The 11,904-nt window shown below is 52.5% G+C and overlaps 1 protein-coding gene across 1 annotated transcript in view; it reads left to right on the plus strand.

Annotated features, from left to right (window-relative positions):
* LOC144499485 (uncharacterized) overlaps positions 1–11,532 on the plus strand; it is a 73,521-nt gene extending 61,989 nt beyond the window's left edge. The window contains exons 10-12 of the mRNA XM_078221476.1: positions 1,018–1,135; positions 7,416–7,580; positions 8,859–11,532. Of these exons, the coding sequence (XP_078077602.1) occupies positions 1,018–1,135; positions 7,416–7,580; positions 8,859–10,076 (1,501 nt within the window). The 3' untranslated portion in view covers positions 10,077–11,532. The remainder of the gene's footprint in view (positions 1–1,017; positions 1,136–7,415; positions 7,581–8,858) is intronic.
* Positions 11,533–11,904: the final 372 nt, after the last annotated feature.

An 11,904-nucleotide genomic window follows, 5' to 3' on the forward strand; every position in this document is an offset into this window, starting at 1 on the left:
ATTGGGATCGGGACCGGGTCCGGGACCGGGATTGGGACCAGGACTGGGACCGGGACTGGGACTGGGACTGGGACTGGGGCTGGGACAGGGACAGGGACAGGGACTAACACTGGGACCGGGACTGGGATTGGGACCGGGACCGGGACCGAGACTGAGACTGGGACCGGGACCGGGATTGGGATTGGGGCAGGGACTGGGATTGAGACCGGGACCGGGACCGGGATTGGGACTGGGATTGGGACTGGGACTGGGACCGGGACCGGGACCGGGACTGGGACTGGGACTGGGACTGGGAACAGGATTGGGACCAGGACTGTGACTAGGACTAGGACTGGGACTGGGACTGGGACTGGGACTGGGACTGGGACTGGGACTGGGACTGGGACTGGGACCGGGACCGGGACCGGGACCGGGACCGGGACCGGGACCGGGACCGGGACCGGGACCGGGACCGGGACTGGGACTGAACCAGGATTGGGACTGGGACTGGGATCGGGATCGGGACTGGGACTGGGACTGGGACTGGGACTGGGACTGGGACTGGGACTGGGACTGGGACCGGGACCGGGACTTGAAGTGGGACTGGACCGGGACCACCGGGATCGGGACTGGGACCGGGACTGGACCGGGACCGGGACCGGGACTAAGATCGGGATTGGGATCGGGACCGGGACCGGGATTGGGACTGGACCGGGTCCGGGTCCGGGACCGGGATTGGGACTGGGACCGGGACCGGGACTTGAAGTGGGACTGGACCGGGATCACCGGGATCGGGACTGGACCGGGACCGGGACCAAGATCGGCATTGGGATCGGGACCGGGATTGGGACTGGACCGGGTCCGGGTCCGGGACCGGGATTGGGACCAGGACTGGGACCGGGACCGGGAGTGGGACTGGGACTGGGACTGGGACCGGGACCGGGATTGGGACTGGGACTGGGACTGGGACGAGCTGTGTTTTTGGGCCTGTGGGCAGGGCGCGGACAGTTATTAATCCCTCTCTTTCTCCCGGTGAAGACTTTTCAAACAGGAATTGGAGAGTGAGTTTGAGAAACTTAAAGAGAAGCTTCGCTCGGTGAAGGGAAACATTAACCAACAGCCCGAGATCCGGGAGCAAATGAAGGATTTTATCCAGGTCAGTGCCGGCTCCCTGGGTCAGCTCCGGATTGGGAATGGTTAGTGCTCCCTATGGGGGTCAGGGTCAGAGGTCAGACAGTGTACGCGGTTGGTGTGTTGCCTCCCAGGTGCCGGGGTCCATGATGTCTCGGATCGTGTTTTCGAAATCCTTAAGGGGGAGGGGGACCAGCCCCAAGTTGTGGTTCACATCGGCACTCAAGACATAGGTAGGAAAAGGGATGGGGATGTAAGGCAGAAATTCAGGGAGTTAGGGTGGAAGCTTAGGGCTAGAACAAACAGAGTTGTTATCTCTGGTTTGTTACCCGTGCCACGTGAAAGTGAGGAGAGGAATAGGGAGAGAGAGCAGTTGAACACGTGGCTACAGGGATGGTGCAGGAGGGAGGGTTTCAGATACCTGGACAATTGGGGCTCTTTCTGAGGTAGGTGGGACCTCTACAAACAGGATGGTCTGCACCTGAACCAGAGGGTTACCAATATCCTGGGGGGGGGAAATTTGCTAATGCTCTTCGGGAGGGTTTAAACTAATTCAGCAGGGGGGTGGGTACCTGAATTGTAGATCCAGTGTACAGGAGATTGAGAGTAGTGAGGTCATGGATGAGGTTTCAGGGTCGCAGGAGTGGACTAGCAGGCAGGAAGGTGGTTTGAAGTGTGTATACTTCAACGCCAGGAGCGTCCGGAATAAGGTGGGTGAGCTTGCAGCATGGGTTGGTACCTGGGATTTCGATGTTGTGGCCATCTCGGAGACATAGATAGAGCAGGGACAGGAATGGTTGTTGCAGGTTCCAGGGTTTAGATGTTTCAGTAAGTGCAGGGAAGGTGGTAAAAGAGGGGGAGGTGTGGCATTGTTAGTCAAGGACAGTATTACGGTGGCAGAAAGGACATTTGATGAGGACTCATCTACTGAGGTAGTTTGGGCTGAGGTTAGAAACAGGAAAGGAGAGGTCACCTGTTGGGAGTTTTTTATAGACCTCTGAAAAGTTGCAGAGATGTCGAGGAAAAGATTGCAAAGATGATTCTGGATAGGAGCGAAAGTAACAGGGTAGTTGTTATGGGGGACTTTAACTTTACAAATATTGACTGGAAAAGCTATAGTTTGAGTACTTTAGAGGGGTCAGTTTTTGTCCAATGTGTGCAGGAAGGCTTCCTGACACAGTATGTAGATAGACCAACAAGAGGCGAGGCCACATTGGATTTGGTACTGGGTAATGAACCAGGCCAGGTGTTAGATTTGGAGGTAGGTGAGCACTTTGGTGACAGTGACCACAATTTGATTATGTTTACCTTAGCAATGGAAAGGGATAGGTATATACCAAAGGGCAAGAGTTATAGCTGGGGGAAAGGAAATTATGATGCGGTGAGGCGAGATTTAGCTGGCATAGGTCGGGTAAGGAAACTGCAGGGGTTGGGCACAGTTGTAATGTGGAGCTTGTTCAAGGAACAGCTACTAAGCATCCTTGATAAATATGTACCTGTCAGGCAGGGAGGAAGCAGACGTGTGAGGGAACCGTGGTTTATTAAGGAGGTTGAATCTCTTGTGAAGAGGAAGAAGGAGACTTATGTGAAGATGAGACGTGAAGGCTCAGTTGGGGCACTTGAAAGTTACAAGTTAGCCAGGAAGGACCTAAAGAAAGAGTTAAGAAGAGCCAGGAGGGGACATGAGAAGTCTTTGGCAGGTAGGATCAAGGAAAACCCTAAAGCTTTCTATAGGGATGTCAGGAGTAAAAGAATGACTAGGGTAAGATTAGGGCCAGTCAAGGACAGGAGTGGGAAGTTGTGCGTGGAGTCTGAAGAGATAGGAGAGGCACTAAATGAATATTTTTCGTCGGTATTCACACAGGAGAGGGACAGTGTTGTCGAGGGGAGTACTGAGATGCAGGCTGTTGGACTGGACGGGATTGAGGTTCATAAGGAGGAGGTGTTAGCAATTCTGGAAAGGGTAAAAATAGATAAGTCCCCTGGGCCGGATGGGATTTATCCTAGGATTCTCTGGGAGGCTAGAGAGGAGATTGCAGAGCCTTTGGCTTTGATCTTTGTGTCGTCATTGTCTACAGGAACAGTGCCAGAAGACTGGAGGATAGCAAATGTTGTCCCCTTGTTCAAGAAGGGGAGTAGGGACAACCCTGGTAATTATAGACCGGTGAGCCTTACTTCTGTTGTGGGCAAAGTATTGGAAAGGATTATAAGAGATAGGATTTATAATCACCTGGAAAGGAATAATTTGATTAGGGATAGTCAGCACGGTTTTGTGAAGGGTAGGTCGTGCCTCACAAACCTTATTGAGTTCTTTGAGAAGGTGACCAAAGAGGTGGATGAGGGTAAAGCGGTTGATGTGGTGTATATGGATTTCAGCAAAGCGTTTGATAAGCTTTTGCAGAAAATACAGACACATGGGATTGAGGGTGCTTTAGTGGTTTGGATCAGGAATTGGCTAGCTGTAGAAAACAGAGGGTGGTGGTTGATGGGAAATATTCATCCTGGAGTTCAGTTACTAGTGGTGTACTGCAAGGATCTGTTTTGGGGCCACTGCTGTTTGTCATTTTTATTAATGACCTGGATGAGGGTGTGGAAGGATGGATTAGTAAATTTGCGGATGACACTAAAGTCGGTGGAGTTGTAGACAGTGCGGAGGGAAGTGGCAGGTTACAGAGGGACATAGATAAGCTGCAGAGCTGGGCTGAGAGGTGGCAAATGGAGTTTAATGCGGAAAAGTGTGAGGTGATTCACTTTGGAAGGAGTAACAGGAATACAGTGTACTGGGCTAATGGTAAGATACTTGGTAGTGTGGATGAACAGAGGGATCTGGGTGTCCATGTGCATAGATCCCTGAAAGTTGGCACCCAGGTTGATAGGGTTGTTAAGAAGGCGTACGGTGTGTTAGTTTTTATTGGTAGAGGGATTGAGATTCGGAGCCAGGAGGTCATGCTGCAACTGTACAAAACTCTGGTGCGGCCGCACTTGGAGTATTGTGTACAGTTCTGGTCGCCGCATTATAGGAAAGATGTGGAAGTGTTGGAAAGGGTGCAGAGGAGATGTTGCCTGGTATGGTGGGAAAATCGTATGAGGAAAGGCTGAAGGACTTGAGGTTGTTTTCGTTAGAGAGAAGAAGGTTAAGAGGTGACTTAATAGAGGCATACAAGATGATCAGAGGATTAGATAGGGTGGATAGTGAGAGCCTTTTTCCTCGGATGGTGATGGCTAACACAAGGGGACATAGGTTTAAGTTGAGGGGTGAGAGATATAGGACAGATGTTAGAGGTAGGTTCTTTACTCAGAGAGTAGTAAGGGCGTGGAATGCCCTGCCTGCAGCAGTAGTGGACTCGTCAACATTAAGAGCATTCAAATGGTCATTGGATAAACATATGGATGATATTGGAATAGTGTAGATTAGAGGGGCTTTAGATTGGTTTCACTGGTCGGCGCAACATCGAGGGCCGAAGGGCCTGTACTGCGCTGTAATGTTCTATGTCCTATGTTCGTGGGTCAGAGGCTAGTAGTCCCTGTGAAGGAATGGACCAGGGGTCAGTATTCCAGGATGGGGGGTCAGGGGTCAGTGCTCCTGGGTGGTGGGAGGTCAGGGGTCAGTGCTTCATCATGAGTTCAGGGTCGGAGGTTAGTTCTTTCTGTTGGAGTCAGGGTCAAGGGTCAGTGTCTGTTGGGGTCAGAGGTCAGACAGAGAGAGGACATGTCTCCTTTTCTTCGCGCTTTGCCTCTTTTCCTTCGGCTCCTGTCCAATACCTGTGATGCCTTGCCCGATCTTGGGGCTTGTTGTGTTCTTGTCTCCTGGGCCTTTTCCTATTTTTTATGACCCCTGTTAGTTTTTTCTGGTGTGGGGAGGCTGGAGGAGAGGGGGGGGGTTATATTTGTGTGGGGGGAAAGAAGGGTGGGGGGGGGGGGGGTGGGTGAGTGTTGGTTTGGAGCCCAGGAGGAAGAGGGTAGTGGGTATTTTAGGTGGTTGGGGGAGGTGGTTGTTGAGGTGGTTGTTGAGGTGGTTGGTCAGGTGGTGTGTGTTAGGGTGAGGGGGCTGTTAGGTTCGGGGTTTATGTGTTTCTGGGGGTTGGGGTAGATGGTGTATGTGGTGGAGAGTCTTTCTGGGAGTTTCCTGGCCGGGGAGGTTTTGTGTCCATTGCTGAGTCAGACTGCGGTTTACTCTGGGGTGGGGTAGCAGATGGGCTACTGGGGGGAGGTCAGGCAGTGGGAGGGAAAGGTTCTGGGGGTTCCGATAGGGATGTTGGTGGGTAGGTTGTGGGTTGGAGGGTGGTTTGTCATCTTCCCGTGGCTTGGCACTTTTGCCTCCCCTCTGTGTCTGTTAGGGTCAGTGCTCTCTGTTGGGGTCAGGGGTCAGTGCTCTTTGTTGGGGTCAGGGATCAGTGCTCTCTGTTGGGGTCAGGGGTCAATGCACCCTGTTGGGGTCAGGCGTCAGTGCTCTCTGTTGGGGTCAGGGGTCAGTGCTCTCTGTTGGGGTCAGGGGTCAGTGCTCTCTGTTGGGGTCAGGGGTCAGTGCTCTCTGTTGGGGTCAGGGGTCAGTGCTCTCTGTTGGGGTCAGGGGTCAGTGCTGTCTGTTGGGGTTAGGGATCAGTGCTCTCTGTTGGGGTCAGGGGTCAGTGCTCTCTGTTGGGGTCAGGGGTCAGTGCTCTCTGTTGGGGTCAGGGGTCAGTGCTCTCTGTTGGGGTCGGGGGTCTGTGCTCCCTGTTGGGGTCAGTGCTTTCTGTTGGGGTCAGGGGTCAGTGCTCTCTGTTGGGGTCAGGGGTCAGTGCTCTCTGTTGGGGTCAGGGGTCAGTGCTGTCTGTTGGGGTTAGGGATCAGTGCTCTCTGTTGGGGTCAGGGGTCAGTGCTCTCTGTTGGGGTCAGGGGTCAGTGCTCTCTGTTGGGGTCAGGGATCAGTGCTCTCTGTTGGGGTCAGGGGTCAGTGCTCTCTGTTGGGGTCAGGGGTCAGTGCTCTCTGTTGGGGTCAGGGGTCAGTGCTCTCTGTTGGGGTCAGAGCTCTCTGTTGGAGTCGGGGGTCAGTGCTCTCTGTTGGGGTCAGGGATCAGTGCTCTCTGTTGGGGTCAGGGGTCAGTGCTCTCTGTTGGGGTCAAGGGTCACTGCTCTCTGTTGGGGTCAGGGGTCAGTGCTCTCTGTTGAGGTCAGGGGTCAGTGCTCTCTGTTGGGGTCAGTGCTCTCTGTTGGGGTCAGTGCTTTCTGTTGGGGTCAGGGGTCAGTGCTCTCTGTTGGGGTCAGGGGTCAGTGCTCTCTGTTGGGGTCAGGGGTCAGTGCTCTCTGTTGGGGCCAGGGGTCAGTGCTCTCTGTTGGGGCCAGGGGTCAGTGCTCTCTGTTGGGGTCAGGGATCAGTGCTCTCTGTTGGGGTCAGGGGTCAGTGCTCTCTGTTGGGGTCAAGGGTCACTGCTCTCTGTTGGGGTCAGGGGTCACTGCTCTCTGTTGGGGTCAGGGGTCAGTGCTCTCTGTTGGGGTCAGGTGTCAGTGCTCTCTGTTGAGGTCAGGGGTCAGTGCTTTCTGTTGGGGTCAGGGGTCAGTGCTCTCTGTTGGGGTCAGGGGTCAGTGCTCTCTGTTGGGGTCAGGGGTCAGTGCTCTCTGTTGGGTCCAGGGGTCAGTGCTCTCTGTTGGGGTCAGGGGTCAGTGCTCTCTGTTGGGGCCAGGGGTCAGTGCTCTCTGTTGGGGTCAGGGGTTAGCGCTCTCTGTTGGGGTCAGGGTCTGTGCTGTCTGTTGGGGTCGGGGGTCAGTGCTCTATGTTGGTGTCAGGGGTCAGTGCTCTCTGTTGGGGTCAGGGGTCAATGCACCCTGTTGGGACCAGGGGTCAGTGCTCTCTGTTGGGGTCAGGGGTCAGTGCTCTCTGTTGGGGCCAGGGGTCAGTGCTCTCTGTTGGGGCCAGGGGTCAGCGCTCTCTGTTGGGGTCAGGGTCTGTGCTGTCTGTTGGGGTCGGGGGTCAGTGCTCTATGTTGGTGTCAGGCGTCAGTGCTCTCTGTTGGGGTCAGGGGTCACTGCCCTCTGTTGGGGTCAGTGGTCAGTGCTCTCTGTTGGGGCCAGGGGTCAGTGCTCTCTGTTTGGGTCAGGGGTCAGTGCTCTCTGTTGGGGTCAGGGGTCAGTGCTCTCTGTTGGGGTCAGGGGTCAGTGATCTCTGTTGGGGTCAGGGGTCAGTGATCTCTGTTGGGGTCAGGGGTCAGTGCTCTCTGTTGGGGTCAGTGCTCTCTGTTGGGGTCAGGGGTCAGTGCTCCCATCCTGGGTCAGGGTGTGCTGGTTTGAATTGCTCTCTCCTCTCTCTGAGTGATGTGTGTCTCTGGCAGAGGGCGGAGGGGGAGCTGGAGGAGGTCCGAGGATCAATGACACAGCTCCAGATGGTGAGCCGGGAACTGGCCGAGTATCTCTGTGAGGAGGAAGAGAAATTCAAACTGGAGGAATGCTGCTCCATCTTCAAAACCTTCGGAGAGAAATTCATCACAGCCACCAAGGTAGTGGGAGAGGAGTCGCTCTGTCTCTCTGTCTCTGTCTCTCTGTCTCTGTCTCTGTCTCTCTGTCTCTCTGTCTGTCTCTCTGTCTCGGTCTCTGTCTCTCTGTCTCTCTGTCTCTGTCTCTCTGTCTGTCTCTCTGTCTCTGTCTCTCTGTCTCACTCTCTGTCTCTCTCTCTCTCTGTCTCTGTCTCTCTGTCTCTCTCTCTCTCTCTGTCTCTCTCTCTCTCTGTCTCTCTGTCTCTGTCTCTCTGTCTCACTCTCTGTCTCTGTCTCTCTGTCTCACTCTCTGTCTCGGTCTCTGTCTCTCTCTGTCTCGGTCTCTGTCTCTCTGTCTCACTCTCTGTCTCGGTCTCTGTCTCTCTCTGTCTCTCTCTCTCTCTGTCTCTCTCTCTCTCTGTCTCTCTCTCTCTCTCTGTCTCTCTCTCTGTCTCGGTCTCTGTCTCTCTCTGTCTCTCTCTGTCTCTCTCTCTCTCTCTCTGTCTCGGTCTCTGTCTCTCTCTGTCTTTCTCTCTCTCTGTCTCACTGCCTCGGTCTCTGTCTCTCTGCCTCTGTCTCTCTGTCTCTGTCTCTGTCTCTGTCGCTGTCTCTCTCTCTCTCTGTCTCTGTCTGTCTGTCTGTCTGTCTCTCTCTCTCTGTCTCTCTCTCTCCTGTCCCTCTGTCTCTCTCTCTGTCTTTCTCTCTCTCTGTCTCTATCTCTCTCTGTCTCTCTCTCTCTCTCTCTCCTGTCCCTCTGTCTCTCTCTCTGTCTCTATCTCTCTCTGTCTCTCTCTCTGTCTCTGTCTCTCTCTCTCAGTCTCTCTCTCTCTCTCTGTCTGTCTCTCTCTGTCTCTGTCTTTCTCTCTGCCTCTCTCTCTCTCTCTGTCTCTCTCTCTCTCTCTCTCTGTCTGTCTTTCTCTCTGCCTCTCTCTCTCTGCCTCTCTCCCTCTGTCTCTCTCAGTCTCTCTCTCCCTCTTGTCTCTCATGCTCTCTCTCTGTCTTTCTCTCTCTGCCTCGCTCTCTCTCCCTCTGTCTCTCTCATGCTCTCTCTCTCTGTCTCTCTCTCTCTCATGCTCTGTCTCTCTGTCTCTCTCTCTCTGCCTCTGTCTCTCTCCCTCTGTCTCTCTCATGCTCTCTCTGTCTCTGTCTCTCTGCCTCTGTCTCTCTCATGCTCTCTCTCTCTCTCTGTCTCTCTCTCTGTCTCTCTTTCTCCCTCTGTCTCTCTCATGCTCTCTCTCTCTCTCTGTCTCTCTCTCTGTCTCTCTTTCTCCCTCTGTCTCTCTCATGCTCTCTCTCTTACAGGAGAATAAACAACGGGTGTTGTTGGAGATTAAACGTCAGGCGAAGGAAGAGGAGAGGAAGTCGAAGCGAATTTCCATTGCCAGCTGTTCCCACAGGGAGAAGGATTTGAATGGAGTTGACCTGGAGTTTCTGCTGTTGAATAATTCTGGAAACCCCTGGCGACAGCGGAGTTTGAGACAGGGCGAAGCATCGATTCCCCGGAGCCAGTCATTGAAACAAATCCGAGGAAGTGAGAGGATTGGCAGCCGGGGATCATCCCCGACCCAGGAGGATGTCCGGCGGCTGCGGGAAGCCTCCCACAAGGTGCTGAGTTTGCAGGTCCAACACGGGAGCTGTGGACAGAGACTCAAACAGTTTACCTTTGCCCAGAATTCGCGGATCTCTGAGGAGTCGAGCGAGTCAGTGAGGAGTTCCGGATCAGCTGATGGTGAGAACACTGAGACTCATGGACAGCCAGACCCCACATCACAGAGTAAAGCTGCAAAGCCCCGCAGTCCCACACACAGGCAGCAGCAGCTGGATCGAAGGCATACTGTCAGCAGCATCCCTCAGGGACAGCGCAAACATCCTCAAACTATTCCACAAAACTCCACTGAAATCTCTGCCCCCAACATCCCGACAGATCACTCGCAATCCACTGGGAACTCGGCAAGTAAAAACCAAACTCATTTTCCAGAAGATTCTCCCCCTGATTTAGAAAAACAAAGTCAGGAGATGCTGGCCAATGTTCCTGAGAAAAACCATCGGAAAAGTTTTCCCAGGATCTGGTCCCAGTCTGGGGAAACCCCCCCTGCAGCATCGACACACAAGGCAGCAAGTTCCAGGAAAAAGCGCTCCATCACTCGAGATCTATCTACTGAGAAGCCACACCCATCCCCAGCTGGGAGCAAACCCTCCTCATCGCTCACAGCAGTGAAGCCTCCCGCAGTCCACCAGACCCCAAAGGAAGGAGCAAAGACGGAAGAGTCCTTCACTTGGAAATTTCCCAATTTCTTCAGCAAAAAACGCACCAAATCTTCAGGTGGGGAGGGTGCAGCGGAAGAGAAGGTGACACCAGGAGTTCCGGCAAGTTCCAGTGAGAGTACAAACCTTCTGAGTAACTTTTATAGACTTTTCAGTGACAACAAATCATCCAAACACAAAAACTCATCCATTCCCACCTCAGTGGACGAGGCAGGAAGTGGCAATGGGAGTGAGACATTCGGAATACTCCAGTGATACCGGGATCAGGGATCTGTGCTACCACCAGGATTGACCAATGTGAGAGATTCCACTGGGGCCACAGCCAAGTTCCATGAAGAGATAACGAGTTACATCAATGCTTCTGAAAGGTCCTCAGAGTGTCGGGGTTCAAGGAATGGTGGCACATTCCTGAGCAAGGAGTCTTTGGGATCAAGAGGAACAGTCTCTGTCCTCCTGAGAGTAAGTGGAGAGAAGGTCCACCCTCCTCCATTCTGAGATGAGGGATTGTCGAAGGTGGAGGTGACCAATGAGTGGAGTTTGTCTGCGAGTGAGCGAGGAAGTGAAGATTCAGACTCAAATCCTCATCACTGATTGGCTGAGGAAAAAAAGGTTTGAAGAGAAACCAGTTAATAATGAAACAACAATCATCCAATCACCATTCTCCTCCTGAGAGGAAGTCAAAGTGTCTAAAATATTAAGACTTGTTTTTGAAAATTCTGTGTAAATGGAGTGAATTTTGGAATATAGAATATAGAATATATATATAGAATACCTATACTGTGAGGATGGTTTTGAGGCCGCATTCTCCGTCTGTGGGAATGGCGACGTGTACTCGAAATCCGGAGAGTGTGATTGGCGTTGGCGAGTTTCCCAGTTCTGATCTTCCGAAGCCTCACAGGCAGAGTGGAGCTGCGGGACTCCAGGAAGCTGATTTTAACACATTAGCGTGTCATAGCAGCACTCTCTCTGGAACTTCCCCCCACGGCAGATATACAGTGGGTATACAGTGGGTATACAGTGGGTATACAGCAGGTATACAGTGGGTATACTGTGGGTATACAGCGGGTATACAGCCGGTACCAGTGTGACATCACGCCAGTTTCATTTACAACTGATCTACAGAAGCGTGAAGCTGGGGCCTTTACCTGCCAGGAGGATGTTGCACTCAAGCAGCAAGTCTCTTCGCGGTGTGCACTGCTCAGGGGCGCTGCCTCAATGGGGGTTGGAGGGACTGCCATTCTCACACTCCACATGGTGAGGTGCTGGGTGAGCAGAGTGCTTGCCCCAAGCTTGGTGGCATGAACAGACTGAGTGGAGTGATTCCTCCAATCAGAGAGGGCTGCTGTCCCTCCTCTGGGGAAATGTTTAAATTTATACAATCTCTTCCAAAGTTTAAGGGAAAGTATGTGGAAGCATTCTTTATTTCTTTTGAGAAGGTAACTAAACAGATGAAATGACCTAGATAAATTTGGACATTGCTTTTAAAAAGTAGACTGGAGGTAGAGTTAGTGAAGTGTATACATCATTGTCGGAAGGGATATCTGTAGATAATGATGGAGCAAAGAAAGCTACCCTGAATGAGGATGAGTTGGTTCCTGGGGCATAGAGGCAGAAATTCCACAAGACAAGAATGATGCGCGATTGATTCACACGGGAGGCTAGAACGTACCCGGGAATAAAGGCTTTTATTCACTACAAATAGGAGCACACTACTCAACAATATTATCCCAGACTAAAGACCACTAGGAAGTAGCAGTGACCTTTATACTCCTGTAAGAAGGTGGTGTCCTGGGCGGAGCCGAACGGAGTGTACCACATAAACAGTAATAACAGGTGGAACACCCAAACCCTAACCCCAACAGCAACAAGAGTAACATATATACAAGTACCCATAGTGGGAACCACCTATGGTTCACCACACAGAAAACAGCTGGGAGAAACTTGTACTGAATTCGAGAGAATGAAGCAAAATAACCCTGACTCTTGGATTTGGGGGTTCAAAGATAGAAGAAACATGTGAAGGTCTAGGAGACGTGATTCTTTTCGAAGAATTTAAAGATTCACTTCCTCTGGTTATTGGGAA

Source organism: Mustelus asterias, chromosome 10, assembly GCF_964213995.1.
Source record: "Mustelus asterias chromosome 10, sMusAst1.hap1.1, whole genome shotgun sequence".
In the NCBI taxonomy this organism is placed as follows: domain Eukaryota; kingdom Metazoa; phylum Chordata; class Chondrichthyes; order Carcharhiniformes; family Triakidae; genus Mustelus; species Mustelus asterias.